This window comes from Sorex araneus, chromosome 3 (assembly GCF_027595985.1).
Source record: "Sorex araneus isolate mSorAra2 chromosome 3, mSorAra2.pri, whole genome shotgun sequence".
NCBI lineage: Eukaryota > Metazoa > Chordata > Mammalia > Eulipotyphla > Soricidae > Sorex > Sorex araneus.
In genome coordinates, this window is record NC_073304.1 from 9,266,347 (window position 1) to 9,280,745 (window position 14,399).

Sequence of the window (14,399 nt, forward strand, 5' to 3'; positions counted from 1 at the left end):
TAACTACTGACTATGGACCGGAGTTGACTACTGACCATAGCTGTCTACTGACCATAGATGGCTGCTGACCACAGCTGACTACTGACCATAACTGGCTGCTGACCGCAGTCAACTGTTGACCACAGCTGGCTGCTGACCAGAGTTGAGTACTGACCAGAGCTGACTGCTGACCAGAGCTGGCTACTGGCCACAGCTCCCAATGTCCAGGAGCTTATTGTGCCAAGTCCTACCAGTCTTGCCCAGCATACCACACCATCGCCCCCCACAACTTTGCCTCTCTGATCTTGGCTCTTTACGAGCACTGATGGGAGTGTCGTAAAGTTTAGCAGTCATTCAACAAACAACTATGTTCAATGCTGGAAACACAAATGAGGAGGGGAACAAATCTGGGGGAGGCAGCAGAAGCCACCACACAAAATTAACTCAGTGGCACCTCTTAGACAAAACTGGGCGCATGTAGGGTGGGGGCGTTGGGAACATAGAGGACTGTGCAGTCGGGAAGGCTTCCTGGAGGAGATGGGTGCTCAAGGGTGAATCGGAGTTGACCAGACAATGACCCTGGGGAAGGAATCTGTGTGCCGGGCAGCAGGGCCAGAGGGGGATGGACTCACTCTGGGAATGATCCAGAATGGCTCTGGGAGCAGATGACAGGATGGGAGGAGGAGCAAGGCCCCGGGGACAGTGACCGTGCAGGGAGCACTCTCGCCTTGCGTGCGGCCCACACAGGGTTGATCCCTGGCATCCTGCAGTGAGCCCGAACATGGAGCCAGGAGTAACCCCTGAGCATTGCCGGGGGTGGCCCCAAAACCAAATAAGTTCCAGAGAGACGGGGCAGGGGGAGGGTCTTCTGGATCTGGGGGACGCGAGAAGGCATTTCCCAAAGGGCTTTTATTCACCACCCACACGTGCCTCTTGTCACACGCACCAGGGTGAGGTCCCAGGTGTGGCCACTTGCAGGGTGGCCTGTGGCCCTGCCTTGTCCATGGAGCCGCCGAACTGGCCTCACCGGGCGGTGGCAGATGCTTCAGTTGAGGCCGGGAAGCTGCCGGACAGGCTCCTGGGCAGGCTCCTCAGCAGGGAGGCCAAGTGTGGCCAGACCCCCACCCTGAGAGACAGGGTGGGGGTGGGGGGCACAAGGGGCTGGACTGAAGTGCCACGTGTGAACAGGGGTTGCTTTGGACTCCGCTGGCGGGAGCATCGCTTCTCTCTGCCTCAGTTTCCCTTTCTGTGGCACGCTGCGCGTGGCCGGGTCTTCCCGGGACAGTCACTCGGAGGCGCGCCAGGGAGTGGGAGGGCGGCGGGCGCGGCTGGACGGGGCAGCGGGGCCGGTCACAGGAAGTTGGGCTCCCGCACCACGAGGCAGGGCGGGCCCCCGCCGTCCAGGGGCCGGTACACGAAGTGGAAGTCGCGCTTGGGCTCGCTCCGCAGCAGGTAGCCCTTGATGCGGTGCGGCAGCGCCTCGTCAGCCAGCTGGAAGCAGCGCCCGTCCACCAGCACGAAGAGCCGGTGGTCCCGCGGCTGCGGCACCTCGAACTTCTCCGCGCACTGGGCGCACAGCGCCTCGGCCGGCGTGTCGGAGCGCGACGCCAGCGTCCGCGCCTGATGCTCGGGCTCCAGGTAGGACACGCAGATGAAGTCCTGCGGGGACGGCACAGACAGGACACGCGGTCACGGGGGGGGGGCGGGGCTCGGGCAGCCTGGGCGCTGCGCGGGGGCTGTGGAGGCGCACGCACGCCTTTTGCCCTCGCCGGGCCTCAGGCTCCCCTGGGGAGTGGGGGGGCGGCAGGAGCGGGAGTGGAGCAGGAAACCGGGTACCATGGAACCAGCATCTTTTCTTCCTGCACATCACCGCGAGGAACCCAGGTACCACCCGAACTAGCATCTTTTCCTCCTCCTGAGCATCACCGTGGGGAACCCGGGTACCACCAGAACCAGCATCTTTTCCTCCTCCTGCGCATCACCGCGGGGAACACGGGTACCACCCGAACCAGCATCTTTTCCTCCTCCTGCGCATCACCGTGGGGAACCCGGGTACCACCAGAACCAGCATCTTTTCCTCCTCCTGCGCATCACCGCGGGGAACCCGGGTACCACCCGAACCAGCATCTTTTCCTCCTCCTGCGCATCACCGCGGGGAACCCGGGTACCACCGAAACCAGCATCTTTTCCTCCTCCTGCCCATCACCGCGGGGAACCCGGGTACCACCCAAACTGGCTAGCATCTTTTCCTCCTGAGCATCACCGCGCGCCGCCGGTTCGGTCACAAGGAGCGAGCGCGCCCCCTGGTGGCCAGCCTGCAGCTGGCGGTCATTAACTCGTCCACTCTACTTTCCACCTGCACTGGCCCCCCCCACCTCAGGAGCAGCGCTGGCTTTATGTCAGCAAAATTGGAGGTGCAGGCCCCAGACACGGGGCCCCAGGGGACAGCGGGGGCTGCGAAGGCAGGAGGAACTGCTCAGCCTTCAGGGCTGAAAGAGGAAGGATGGGGTAGAGCAGGGCGGGGAGGGTTAGGACGGGTGGAGATAAGCCACCGGGATCTAGGAGGGGGAGGGGTGGGAGCTGGGGAGGGAGGATCACGTGGCAGGCGTCCCTGCCCACCTGTCCTCTGCGCCCCTTTTTCCTTAAAGGCAAATGGGACATGGGCATTTCTTACAGAAAACTAGCTCCAGCCTGCAAAAGCTCCAGTGCAAGAAGGGTGGCCCGCAGGACTGCCCCCTGGTGGAAGGATAGTAACAGCACAGCCGAGGGGCACCCAGAGGAGTCGAGGTGGGCTGGGGTGGGGGGACAGAGCTTCCTTTTCTCCCTAGAGGACGTACATTTCTTCCCAGCTCTGAGTTACGCACGCCAAACCAACGGGAAAACGCCGAGGCCAGAGGAAACTGGCAGAAGCTAAAATCAAAGCTCCCCACCCGGAAGCTGTGGATTAGAGGTGGGGGCCATCAGCCGTCAGGTCGGTGGCCTGCAACATGGGGGAGGGGAGTGTCAGCTCGGCTCTCCCACAGAAGCTGAACCTCAGCAACGCAGGGCCCGCTCCAGGTCACCTGGCAAGTGAGGAAAGAGCTGGGTCCGGACCCTGAGCTCCCTGCCTTCCAGGTGTGTGCTCTGCTGGTCACAGGCGAAGCACGGGGTTCAGGTCTAGTGTGCTCTGGGTGCCAGGGTGCCTGGACACGGCTGATCTGGTCGCGCTGGATAGAAGCCTCGCTCTCCTGCCCTCCCCTGGCCTGCCCAACATTTTGTAAAAGCAACGCCCGCCGGTCTTTCCTGGGCACCGGGCTGGGCACACACGGGCAGTAGTTGCTGGTGCCCCTGACTCCCACCCGGGGCTGGGGGTGCGGGAGGCTGAGTGGGGCACGGGGCCCCCGGCCTCACCTGCACGGAGGAGCGGGAGGCCCGGGCCTTATTCAGCGTGCGCCGGCGCTCCCAGCGGTGGATGGAGTCCTGCACCTCCACGCTCAGCTGCCGCGTCACCGTGATCTTGTCGTAGTTCTTGATGTGCTCCAGGGCCCCGTAGGTGGTGGTCAGGTAGTAGGAACCTGCGGGGGCAGGAGCACAGGCGGTGCCGAGCTCGGCTCAGCGTGGGGGAAGGGGGCAGGACCCGTGTGCCCCGCCCACCAGCAAGCCCCGCCCACCCGCACACTTGGCCCCGCCCCAACCCGTCCCTGCAGAGATGCACTCAAGCACCCTAAAATTCAACCCTCGCTCACACACATCCCCTCCCTGCCCAGGTTCTCTTCTAAGCTTGTCCTTGGTTCCCTGCCTTTTTTTTTTCTTTTTGGGTCACACCTAGCGATGCTCCGGGGTTACTCTTGCTCTACCATATGGGATCCTGGAAATTGAACCTGGGTTGGCCGCGTGCAAGGCAAACGCCCCACGCGCTGTGCGATCGCTCCATCCCCGTCCCTGGCTTTCTTTGGGGGCAGGGCTCTTGCTTAGTTCTTCAGGGAGCTTTTTTTTTTTTTTTGATTGCGTATAAAAGCTCCAAGAATTTAGAGGCTATGGAAGGAAGGAGAAATCTTGGCAGACTCTTGAAGGGAGAGGAGGTGGGCACTGGTGGGCAGGGACTTCTCCCCGCATGCATGTTCACTCCCATCTATAAACACATCACTTGTATCACTTGTCATCCCGTTGATCTTCGATTTGCTCAAGGGGGCAAGCAATGATTTGTAGAATAATTGCAGGTGTGTGGTACCTGTAATTATTCTACAAATCATTTTATTTTTAAATATAACTCAGGAGCTGTTTAAATATATATATATATTTTAACGGACTTGGAGACTTAATCCAGACTCTGTGCTCAGGGATCACTCCTGATGAGCCCAGGGCACCATATGGCGCCAGGGACTGGACCACGTGCAAGGCACGCGCCTTACTGGCTGTAAGTCACTCCAGCCCCTTGTAGAAAATCCCTTTGAAGGACGCAGGGGAAAGAGCTGGAGCAATAATACAGGGGGTGAGGTGGTTGCCTTACCAGACCCAGGTTGGATCCCGGCACCTCATATGATTCCCCCAGAGTCACCAGGAGTGATCCCCGAGCACAGAGCCAGGAGTGACCCCCAAGCACAGAGCCAGGAGTAAGCCCCAAGCACAGAGCCAGGAGTGAGCCCCGAGCACAGAGCCAGGAGTGATCCCCGAGCACAGAGCCAGGAGTGAGCCCCAAGCACAGAGCCAGGAGTAAGCCCCAAGCACAGAGTCAGGAGTAAGCCCCGAGTATCGCCGGACGTGAGCCCCAAACAAAGAAGAGCACATTTAGTTATAAAGTATTTTGGTTTTTGTTTCTTAGGCCACACCTAGCAGTGCTCAGAGGCTATTCCCAGCTCAGAGCTGAAGGGGGTGGGGGCGACTCCTGGCAGTGCTGGGGGACCAGGGGGTGCCGGGGTCAAACCGGACTTCCTGCGTGCAAGGCACATACTCAGCCATTGAGCTATTACCTGAGCCAAGAGCTGACCTGTCACTGACAGTTTCTATTCTATTCCATTAGAACTATTCAGCTTGTTATCTTTGCAATCTAGCCCAGGTGAGGCTCCGCCTCAGAGCTACATCCCTGGGCCACACACACACAATTATTTTTAAAGAGCTAAAGTAGCCATTCACACCTCTGTTTCTTTATACTGTGGAAAATGCAACTGGACCTTGGATCTCTAAGTAAGTGCGGGCTTGAAGGTACCGTGTGCACCGCCTCGGAGGGCTGCATTCGCCTGGAGTGTTCAGATCAAAGGCACATGTCCTGGTGCTTCCACAGGGGGGTGGGGGGCGGGTCTAGCTTGGGGGAGGCTGTGGTCCTGTGGTCCAGCTGTCTTCGAGGGGCTGGAGACAGGGGGTAAGGCACTGGCCTTGTGGGAGGGCTCACTCGAGTCTGAGTATCAGTTCCAACACTGCATAGTCCTCTGAGCACAGAACTGGGAGTTTTCCTGAGCACCACTGAATGTAGCCCCCCCCCCACTAAAAGAAAATCCTAACGTATTTTATTTTAGTTTTGGGGCCACACCAAACATAGCAGTGCTCAGGAGACCTATATATAGTACCGGAGATTGAACCAAGGTCAGCCACATGCAAGGCTAGCACCCTACCCACTGGACTATCTCTCTGGCCCCTCAATTGCTTTATGGTGTTCCGTAACAGGAGTGACCCGTGAGCACAGAGCCAGGAGCAGCCCTGAGCACCACCAGGTATGACTGACACCCCGCCCCCGCCCCAAATGCCTGTGGAGCCTTAGCTGTCGATCTGTCCCCCTGGATAGAGGAAGGGGACTTAGCTAATGTCTCACATCTCTGAAGTGGCTTCCTTTCTTCTTCTTCTTCTTTTTTTTTTTTTTTGCTTTTTGGATCACACCTGGCGATGCACAGGGGTTATTCCTGGCTCTACACTCAGGAATTACTCCTGGAGGTGCTGGGGGACCCTATAGGATGCTGGGAATAGAACCAGGGTCGGCCGTGTGCAAGGCAAACGCCCTACCCGCTGTGCTAATCGCTCCAGCCCTGGCTTCCTTTCTTCTTACAGCTCTTTCCGGCCAGGACACTGTCACTCGACAATGTCCACTCTGCCAGTGACCACCGGACCCTCACTTTTTTGTCTCCCTAACAGAACTCTATTGTATTTGGGGGGAGGGTAATGGAGTGACAATGTCCTCATTCCAGAATCCCTTGCAGTCAGAGTAGGGGGTCTGGGACCCCTATTCTAGCTCCTTGGATGTAGGGGAGCCCCGGGGTGGGCCTTCCAGGAAGCCCTTTGGGACGGCCAGACCCAGGGGATCGAGCCTTTGGGGTTCTGCCAATGCCCCCCACCTCCTGCCCCAGACTCGGCAGCTGTCTTGTGCCGGGGGGATGGGCACAGGTGTGGGATAGGAGGTGCCATCAGCCTCACTGCGAGTCACTCATCCCAGGGTTGATTTCAGGTCTGGGTTTGGGGTTACACCAGGTGCTTCTCAGGGGCTGCTCCTGACTCTGTGCTCAAGAGTGACCCTGGGCAGTGCTCAAGGGCCCATATGGGCTGCCAGGATTCGAATCCGGGTCTGCTGCATGCAAGTCAGGAGCCGCCACCTCTGTCCTACCCCTGGGCCCCTCCCAGGGTTTCTGGATGCCAGCCAGACCCCCTCTCTGCCCAGACCCCAACCCACGTAACCCCTGTTAGTTACAGGGTGGGCTCTCAGGTCCCGAAGCATCCCTGACCCTCGCTCCATCACACGAAACCGGATATTCCTTTTTTTGTTTGTTTGCTTTTGGGGCCACACCCAGCAGTGTTCAGGAGTTGCTCCTGGCTCTGTGCTCAGGAATCACCCCTGGCGGGCTTGGGGACCACATGGGATGCTGGGGATCGAACCTGGGCTCATTGCCTGCAAGGCAGGTGCCCTCCACGCTGTCCTATCGCTCCAGCCCCAAAACTGGGTGTTCTGACAAACCCTTCCCCTAGGGGAGAGTCTGCCGCGCAGGGTGGGTGGCCCGGGGCGTGGCCTTTTTAGAGGGAGAGAAAGAGACTTTTTGGACCAGAAGCCCCGATCAGGACCCCCGGCCGGTATCGGCAGGGGGGATGGGGGCCGTCTGGGAATGTGCACGGGGAATGTTCTGGAAGCCAAGCTTTGGTGGGTCTGTGACAGAAATGCCTTCAAGGATGTGAATCAGCAAAGATGACAGTGGTCAGGTGACCCGAGGGCAGTGCTCTAGAGGCTGGGGTAAAGGGCGACCCCTAACCCTCGGACTGCGTCTCCCGGCACCCCACGCCTCAGGCAGTGCCCGCTGCGCCCAGTAGGTGGCGGGCCATCCCCCCTGGAGAGCGTGTCCCTGGGTGGGAATGACTCACTGCCCTACTCCAGATGCTAGCCCAGCTGGCCGTCAGCCAGGGTGGAGAGGGGGTGCGGGCACAGGACCCCGCGGTGGTGCTGCCTGTGTGAGGGCGACACCGATGCCATGACAAGCGGCAGTCAACATGAGGTCTCTGCTAGGCCTCAGTTTCTGTATCCCCCGAGCAGGACTTGCAGTTCCTGGTAGACTCCCGGCTGAGTAATTTGCCGAGATAAGGAATTGGGCAGTTGGGTCTGGCTCGGGCTAGTAATAAAGCTCCTTTGCTTTTGCATTATCATGTGTGGAACTGGGTCTCTCCGCAATTGGGGATCTGAATCTCGGGCACAACACCTGGAGCCAGTTCCAGGAAACGGGTGCTGGGGAGCCGGGGTGAGAAGGCATGGCTGGCTGGCTGGCTGGCTGGATGGATGGATGGATGGATGAGTGGTGGGGTAGATGGGTACATGGATGGATGGATGGATGGGTGGATGGGTGGATGGATGGATGGATGGATAGATGGATGGATGGATGGATGGATGGATGGATGGATGGATGGATGGGTGGATGGATGGATGGATGGATGGGTGGATGGGTGGATGGATGGATGGATGGATGGATGGATGGATGGATGGATGGATGGATGGATGGATGAGTGGTGGGGTAGATGGGTACATGGATGGGTGGGTGGATGGATGGGTGGATGAATGGATGGATGGATGGATGGATGGATGGATGGATGGATGGATGGATGGATGAGTGGTGGGGTAGATGGGTACATGGATGGGTGGGTGGGTGGATGGATGGATGGATGGATGGATGGATGGATGGATGGATGGATGGGTGGATGGATGGATGGATGGGTGGATGGACGGACGGACGAACGGATGGATGGATGGATGGATGGATGGATGGATGGATGGATGGATGGATGGATGGATGGATGGATGGATGAGTGGTGGGGTAGATGGGTACATGGATGGGTGGGTGGGTGGATGGATGGATGGATGGGTGGGTGGATGGATGGGTGGATGGATGGATGGATGGATGGATGGATGGACGGATGGATGGATGGATGGGTGGGTGGATGGATGGATGAGTGGATGGGTGGGTGGATGGATGGATGGATGGGTGGATGGATGGATGAATGGATGGGTGGATGGATGGGTGGATGGATAGATGGATGGATGGGTGGGTGGGTGGATGGATGGGTGGGTGGATGGGTGGGTGGGTAGAGGGGGAGGTGGGTGGGTGGAGGGGAGATGGGTACATCCATGGATACATGGAGGGAGGCGTGGGTGGGTGGAGGGAGGAAAGGGTAGATGGTGGAAGGATGGTGGGTAGATGAAGAGTTTGCTGGAAATGCCGGGCAGCTGATACTCACTGCTGAAGTCAGCCTGGCTTTACTGACTTTTTATACCCTCTAGATCACAGGATGCTCCAACTACAGGGCAATTTTAACGAAACAGAAGAAAAGTAGCTCCAGAGAGAGGCCTTCTGGTACACGCCAAGGTCATATATGCCAACACCCACATGACTTTACATGCTCCGTGGGCCTCCAGGACTGGCAGACATACCAGACTCTCACCCCCCGCAGGACATTCACATGCTAACCGTGGCTTATCCCAGGGCCACAAAGCCCCCAGCAGACACGGGAGCCTGCCGCCCTTCAGCGCTTGGTCTCGAGGCCCAGCTCGGGCGCCCTGGGCTGCTTATCTGGCCGGGCCCAGCCTCGTTCCCGGCAGAGGTGTGGCCGAGGTTATGTGGGTGGGAGGGAAGTGGTGGGAAGGAGGAAAGGGGAAGGGAAACTGCGGGTGGGCCGAGCAGGACAGCCCCCTGACATTACCCTCCCGGGGAGCGAGGGCCCCTCTTCCACGACATTACCCTTCAGTGACTGCCCAGTGCTGCGTGAGCAAGGGCCGAGGGTCCCCAGGGTGCCCGCCCCTAGAAACCACTCACCACCCTTGCTCCATCTTCTCATCAGGGCATGCTACTCCAGCCCCTCCTGGCCCCTCCCTCTCGGTCAATGTGTTCTTCTTTCCCTTTCTAGCAAACTGGCTTCTATTCACCCTTCAATGCTCAGCCCAGCGGTCACCTCCTCAGGGAAGCCCTCCCTGATGTCATCTGTGCTGCCATGCTCTTGGGCTTCCCATTCATCCCAGACTTCCCAAGCAGTGCTGGCGGGTTCCCTTGGCCCAAGAGCTCATCTATGTGCAGCCCCGGGCCAGCGCCCGAGCCAGCCTGTCCCTGCAGCCCTCAGGGTCAGGGGGTGGCGACCCACCTTCCCCGAGCTGCAGCGCGGGGTCCATGAGCTCCATCATGTACTCCACGTCCAGGAGCATGTCGGTCAGGTTGCTGCGGGCCAGCACGTACATGAGCACGGGCAGGAAGTCGTCAGCGCCGTAGGGCTTGCCTGGGAGGAAGGACACAGCCGTGAGTGTGGGGCGGGCCAGGCCTTCGGGGCAGGCGCGTCCCCCAGGGAGGGGAACCGGCCCCTTCCCCACCACTCTCAGAACCGGCAACCTCGGGGCGGGCCTTTTCCCAGGCCAGAGGCCGCTCCAGCTTCACAGAGAGGGAAGTGAGAAAGGGATCCCGGGAATGTGCGTGTGTGTGTGTGTGTGTGTGTGTGTGTGTGTGTGTGAGAGAGAGAGAGAGAGAGAGAGAGAGAGAGAGAGAGTGTGTGCACATGTGTGTGAGTGTGTATATGAAAGTTTGTGAGTATGTGTGTGAGTGTGTGTGTATGCATGTGTGGGCATGAGTGTGTGTGCATGTGTATATGTGAGCGTGTGTATGCATATGTATGTGTGAGTGTGTGTATATGTATGTGTGTGAGAGTGTATGTGTGTGCATGTGTATGTGTGAGCGTGTGTATGCATATGTATGTGTGAGTGTGTGTATATGTATGTGTGTGAGAGTGTATGTGTGTGCATGTGTATGTGTGAGCGTGTGTATGCATATGTATGTGTGAGTGTGTGTATATGTATGTGTGTGAGTGTGTATGTGTGTGCATGTGTATGTGTGAGTGTATGTGTATGCATGTGTGTGTATATGCGTGCATGTGCATATGAGAGTGTATATGTGCATATGCATGTGTGTGTGCATGTGCATGTGTGAGTATATGAGTGTGTATGTGCATGTGCATGTGCGAGTGTGTGTGTGTGTGAGAGAGAGAGAGAGAGAGAGCTCCAACTCTCTCCCAGCTTGTCCCTCTGCGCTGCCCTTGGTGGCAGGCTGGAGGTCAAGTTCCCATCCCATCTGTGTCCATGGACACACCCAGAGGCAGGTTTCTACCCAGGAACTTTCTGGAACTTTCTGAGCCCCTCGCTCCAGTGTACTGATGCCCGGGTGAGCCAGGGCGTCTGTCCAAATGGTGGCACCCAGCCCGAATGCCACCATGGCAGCCAGACCCCGTGGGTGTGGCCCCTCGGGGACAAAGATGCCCCTCCAGTTGTGCTCTGGAGACTGACCCTCGGGCAACCCGGAACCAAAGGCTGAGCGGAGGGGAGGGGCCCGGGGTGCTCTCGGCGGCAGCTATGCCCGCCCCCAAGCTGCTCCCTACCTCCTCCGGCCCAAGGGACAGCAGGGCTTGGACAGTGGACTCCAGTCCCCGCTGGCGGCTCCCTGGGGACAAGGGGACACCCAGAAGGGTCAGAGCCCTCTGCTGCCCGTGCCCCCAGGGAGCTTGGGAAGCAGCCCGAGCACCGGGCAGAGAGTTCTCTGAGCCGGCCCTCCCCTGGGTCTGCTGTGCAAACACGGAGGCCACAGGGACACACATGGGCTAAGGCGAAATCTACAGGGGACGCAGACGGATCCAGTGGGCAGTTGGACTGTCCACTGGAGGGAGAACATGAACAGACGAGATGCCACACACCAGCCCCGTGAGCCCCAAGCAGTGGCCGGGCCAGGGGGCTGGGGTGGGGACAGTCCTGGCGGCCACGGCCAGAGAGCAATGCCGGATGCGTTCTTTCCTGTTCGTGAGAAGAAAACAGACCCGTTTCTTGCTGTGTGTGTGTGGGGGGGGGTGAGTGGGTGGGACCAAAGAGTTTTCTTTTTTTTTTCCTTTTTGGGTCACACCGGCGATGCTCAGGGGTTACTCCTGGCTCTGCACTCACTCCTGGCGGTGCGTGGGGGACCCTCTGGGATGCCGGGGATCAAACCTGGGTCGGCTGCGTGCAAGGCAAGCACCCTCCCCGCTTGTAGTATGGCTCCGGCCAGGACCCGATTGTTTTCTAGCCCTGAGGGTTACCATAAAATGTTCCCCTGTGGCATCCTGGGGGAACCTGTGTCAAGTTCTCTCAGTGCTCACGGGACAGAAACTTGCCACTCAGCAACTGCCGGGGGGGGGGGGCGGGAAGGGGAGCATGACCCTGGTGGACGGTGCATGCACGTTCGTACTGGTCTTGTCCAGTTATATGAAGGGAAAGCCCCCCCCTCCCCCACTGGCCGAGAGACTGGGGCGCAGAGGGTATATGTCACTCCTGGCCCCAGCAGGCTGCTGTAGGGCCTGGGCCTGGGTCCGAGTCCTGGCTCTCAGCTCACAGTGCGCTTGGCAGCTCCCTCCCTCCTCTGACCCAGGCAGACACTGAGGGTCTCAGGCAGTGATCGATCGGGGTGGTCAGGGCTGAGTCCGGCTCCACTGGGCTTTGAGGCTAACGAAAATGAGAGCTCGTCCCAAGATGTCCTGCTTTATTCGTTCCATCTGGGGGGGGCACATGCCCGGCAGAGCTCTGGGTCTGGGTCTGTCTCAGCTCTGGGCTCAGGGTTTGCTCCAGGCAGCATCGGGGTCCGTGGCCCCAGGCCCCCTAAATATGCTCGTCCTGTTGAACTCTCTCTTGGTGCACACCCACATGCTGTGCACCAAGTGGAAAAACCTCCTAGAGACTTCGATGAGAAAGCAAGTCTCGGAACTGGAGGGTTAGTGCAGCGGGGAGGACGTCTGCCTTGCATGGGGCCAACCCGGGTTCGATCCCCGGCATCCCAGAGCTGCCTGGACCCCAGGTGTGAAGACTGGTACCCCCGAGCACCGCCAGGAGTGAATCCTGAGTGCAGAGCCAGGAGTAACCCCTGAGCATTGCCAGGAGCAACAGAAAAGCTCCCCTGCTGCCAAAAAAAAAAAAGCAAGAAAGCAAGCAATTTTTTCCTATACCCCGAGGTGCCAAGTGCTTGCCCTATCAACACTGGCAAGAGCGCCAGGGCACCGCGGGCCAGCTAGGAACCGTGGCAATCAAGTTAGTCAGGACCATAAAACAGACCACTGACTTGTTTGTAGCTCCATCATTCATCATAGATTCTTTGCACGGGTTTTTATTTAAAAATAGTTTAAAGGGGCTGGAGTGATAGCACAGCAGGGAGGGCGTTTGCCTTGCATGCGGCCGACCTGGGTTCGATTCCCAGCATCCCATAGGGTCCCCTGAGCACCGCCAGGGGTAATTCCTGAGTGCAGAGCCAGGAGCAACTGCTGTGTATCGCTGGGTGTGACCCAAAAAGAAAAAAAAATAGTTTAATAATTTGTTGTAAACGCCGGGGTGGGTGATCGGGCCGTGGGTGGAGCCCTTGCCTTGCCCGAGGCAGGCTGCGTTCGCTCCTGGGTTGGAGCATCCGTGAGCGACTTCATCACTGGGACCCTGGGACCAGGCAGCAGGGGCGGGGAGCCTGGCCCCTGCCTCTGGGGAGTCCTGCGGGAGGCTGAGGGGAAGGAGCCCCGCGGCCTCTGGTCCGCCTATCCCCCACAGAGCAGCAACACTGGGGCCCCCGACACTGGTGCCCCCACGGGCTCGCCACAGCCCGGCTTCTAGGGAGCCTCCTGGGAAGCGTCCGGAGTCACTCTCTGGGGTCAGGAAGGGGTGCTGGCACTGCTGGCCCCAGGGAAGCGGCTCAGTGAGGCCCGGGGTGGGTGGGGCATGGTTTTCAGACCCCGCAGGGCCAGGTGGACCCCAGGTGTGAAGACTGGTGAGGACTCCGCCGTGCTCTGTGCCCGGGGGCAGGCCGAGTCGCCAGCCGCTCCCACAGTCCCCTGGGCTCCGGACTGGCCCCTCTGCTATGATGGTGCCAACCCCGGGTGCTGCCGCGTATAGCTCTGGGGGCCCCAAGCGTCCCCAGGGTGAGCCTGCTGGCCCCTGGCACAGAAGCTGAGCACTGGCACAGCTCAGCCTCTGCAGACACCCGGGGCCCGTCCACGTTATGTGCTTCGGGAGGGGAGGCGAGGTGCAGGAGAGCTGCCAGGAGATGCCAGGCACGGGCAGAGCTGCAGCGGAGCCAGCAGAGCAGCAACCCCCTCCTTCCTCCCCCCCCCCACCCGCCCCGAGGAAACTGAGGCTCGCACTCGGGGATCTGGGCTGGAGTCTGGGCGTCTCTTTCCTGAGCCCAAACGGCTCCCAGCTCTGCAGGCAGGTGGGGCGCCAGCCGGGGGACGAGGGGTGCCTCTGCCTGGGAATCCTGGGGCGCGAGACTCGGGGCAGCCGCAGACGCCCTCTGCGTGCTGGGCACAGCTGCGGCAGGGCCCTCCCGTGACAGGGCGGCCCTGCTGTGGTTTTGCTGGTGGGCCACACCCGGCGGGGCTCGGGGCTTCCTCCTGGCTCTGCACCCAGGGATCACTCCTGGCAGGACTCGGGGATCGGATGGGGTCCCACTACGGCCAGGACACCTGCCTTGTGTGGATCTAAGATCACGCCCCCCTGGTGTGTTTCTGACAGCTCTGTGGGACGACAGCTGGCGTTTCCTGGAGAGTTCAGCCAGCCTGCCTGCCTTCTTTCCTTCCTTCCTTCCTTCCTTCCTTCCTTCCTTCCTTCCTTCCTTCCTTCCTTCCTTCCTTCCTTCCTTCCTTCCTTCCTTCCTTCCTTCCTTCCTTTCCTTTCCTTTCCTTTCTTTTCCTTTCCTTTGCCAAACACACAACTGTTTCTTTAGGTGATGGCGAGGAGCTGGTCACATTCTATTGATTTATGTGTGTGTGTGTGTGTGTGCCCACAGGTGCACACATGTGTATCCATGTGTAGTATTGGGATTGAGCCCGAGGCCTCCCAAAAGCCAAGCTACCTTGCCAGCTCAGGACTCTGAGCCCTTTTAAATCACGGATGCATGTTCCAGGGCCTGGGAACTTCAGGGGAGAAACTGGCCATGCAGATAGGAAGG

General features: G+C 59.4%; 1 protein-coding gene across 2 annotated transcripts in view; it reads right to left on the reverse strand.

The window, feature by feature from the left end:
• Positions 1-871: 871 nt before the first annotated feature.
• RIN3 (Ras and Rab interactor 3) overlaps positions 872-14,399 on the reverse strand; it is a 94,058-nt gene continuing 80,530 nt past the window's right edge. For both annotated transcript variants that reach the window (XM_055132426.1, XM_055132427.1), the window contains exons 8-10: positions 9,553-9,684; positions 3,370-3,533; positions 872-1,638 (exon numbers count right to left, since the gene is read on the reverse strand). In XM_055132426.1, the coding sequence (XP_054988401.1) occupies positions 1,330-1,638; positions 3,370-3,533; positions 9,553-9,684 (605 nt within the window). In that variant the 3' untranslated portion in view covers positions 872-1,329. The remainder of the gene's footprint in view (positions 1,639-3,369; positions 3,534-9,552; positions 9,685-14,399) is intronic.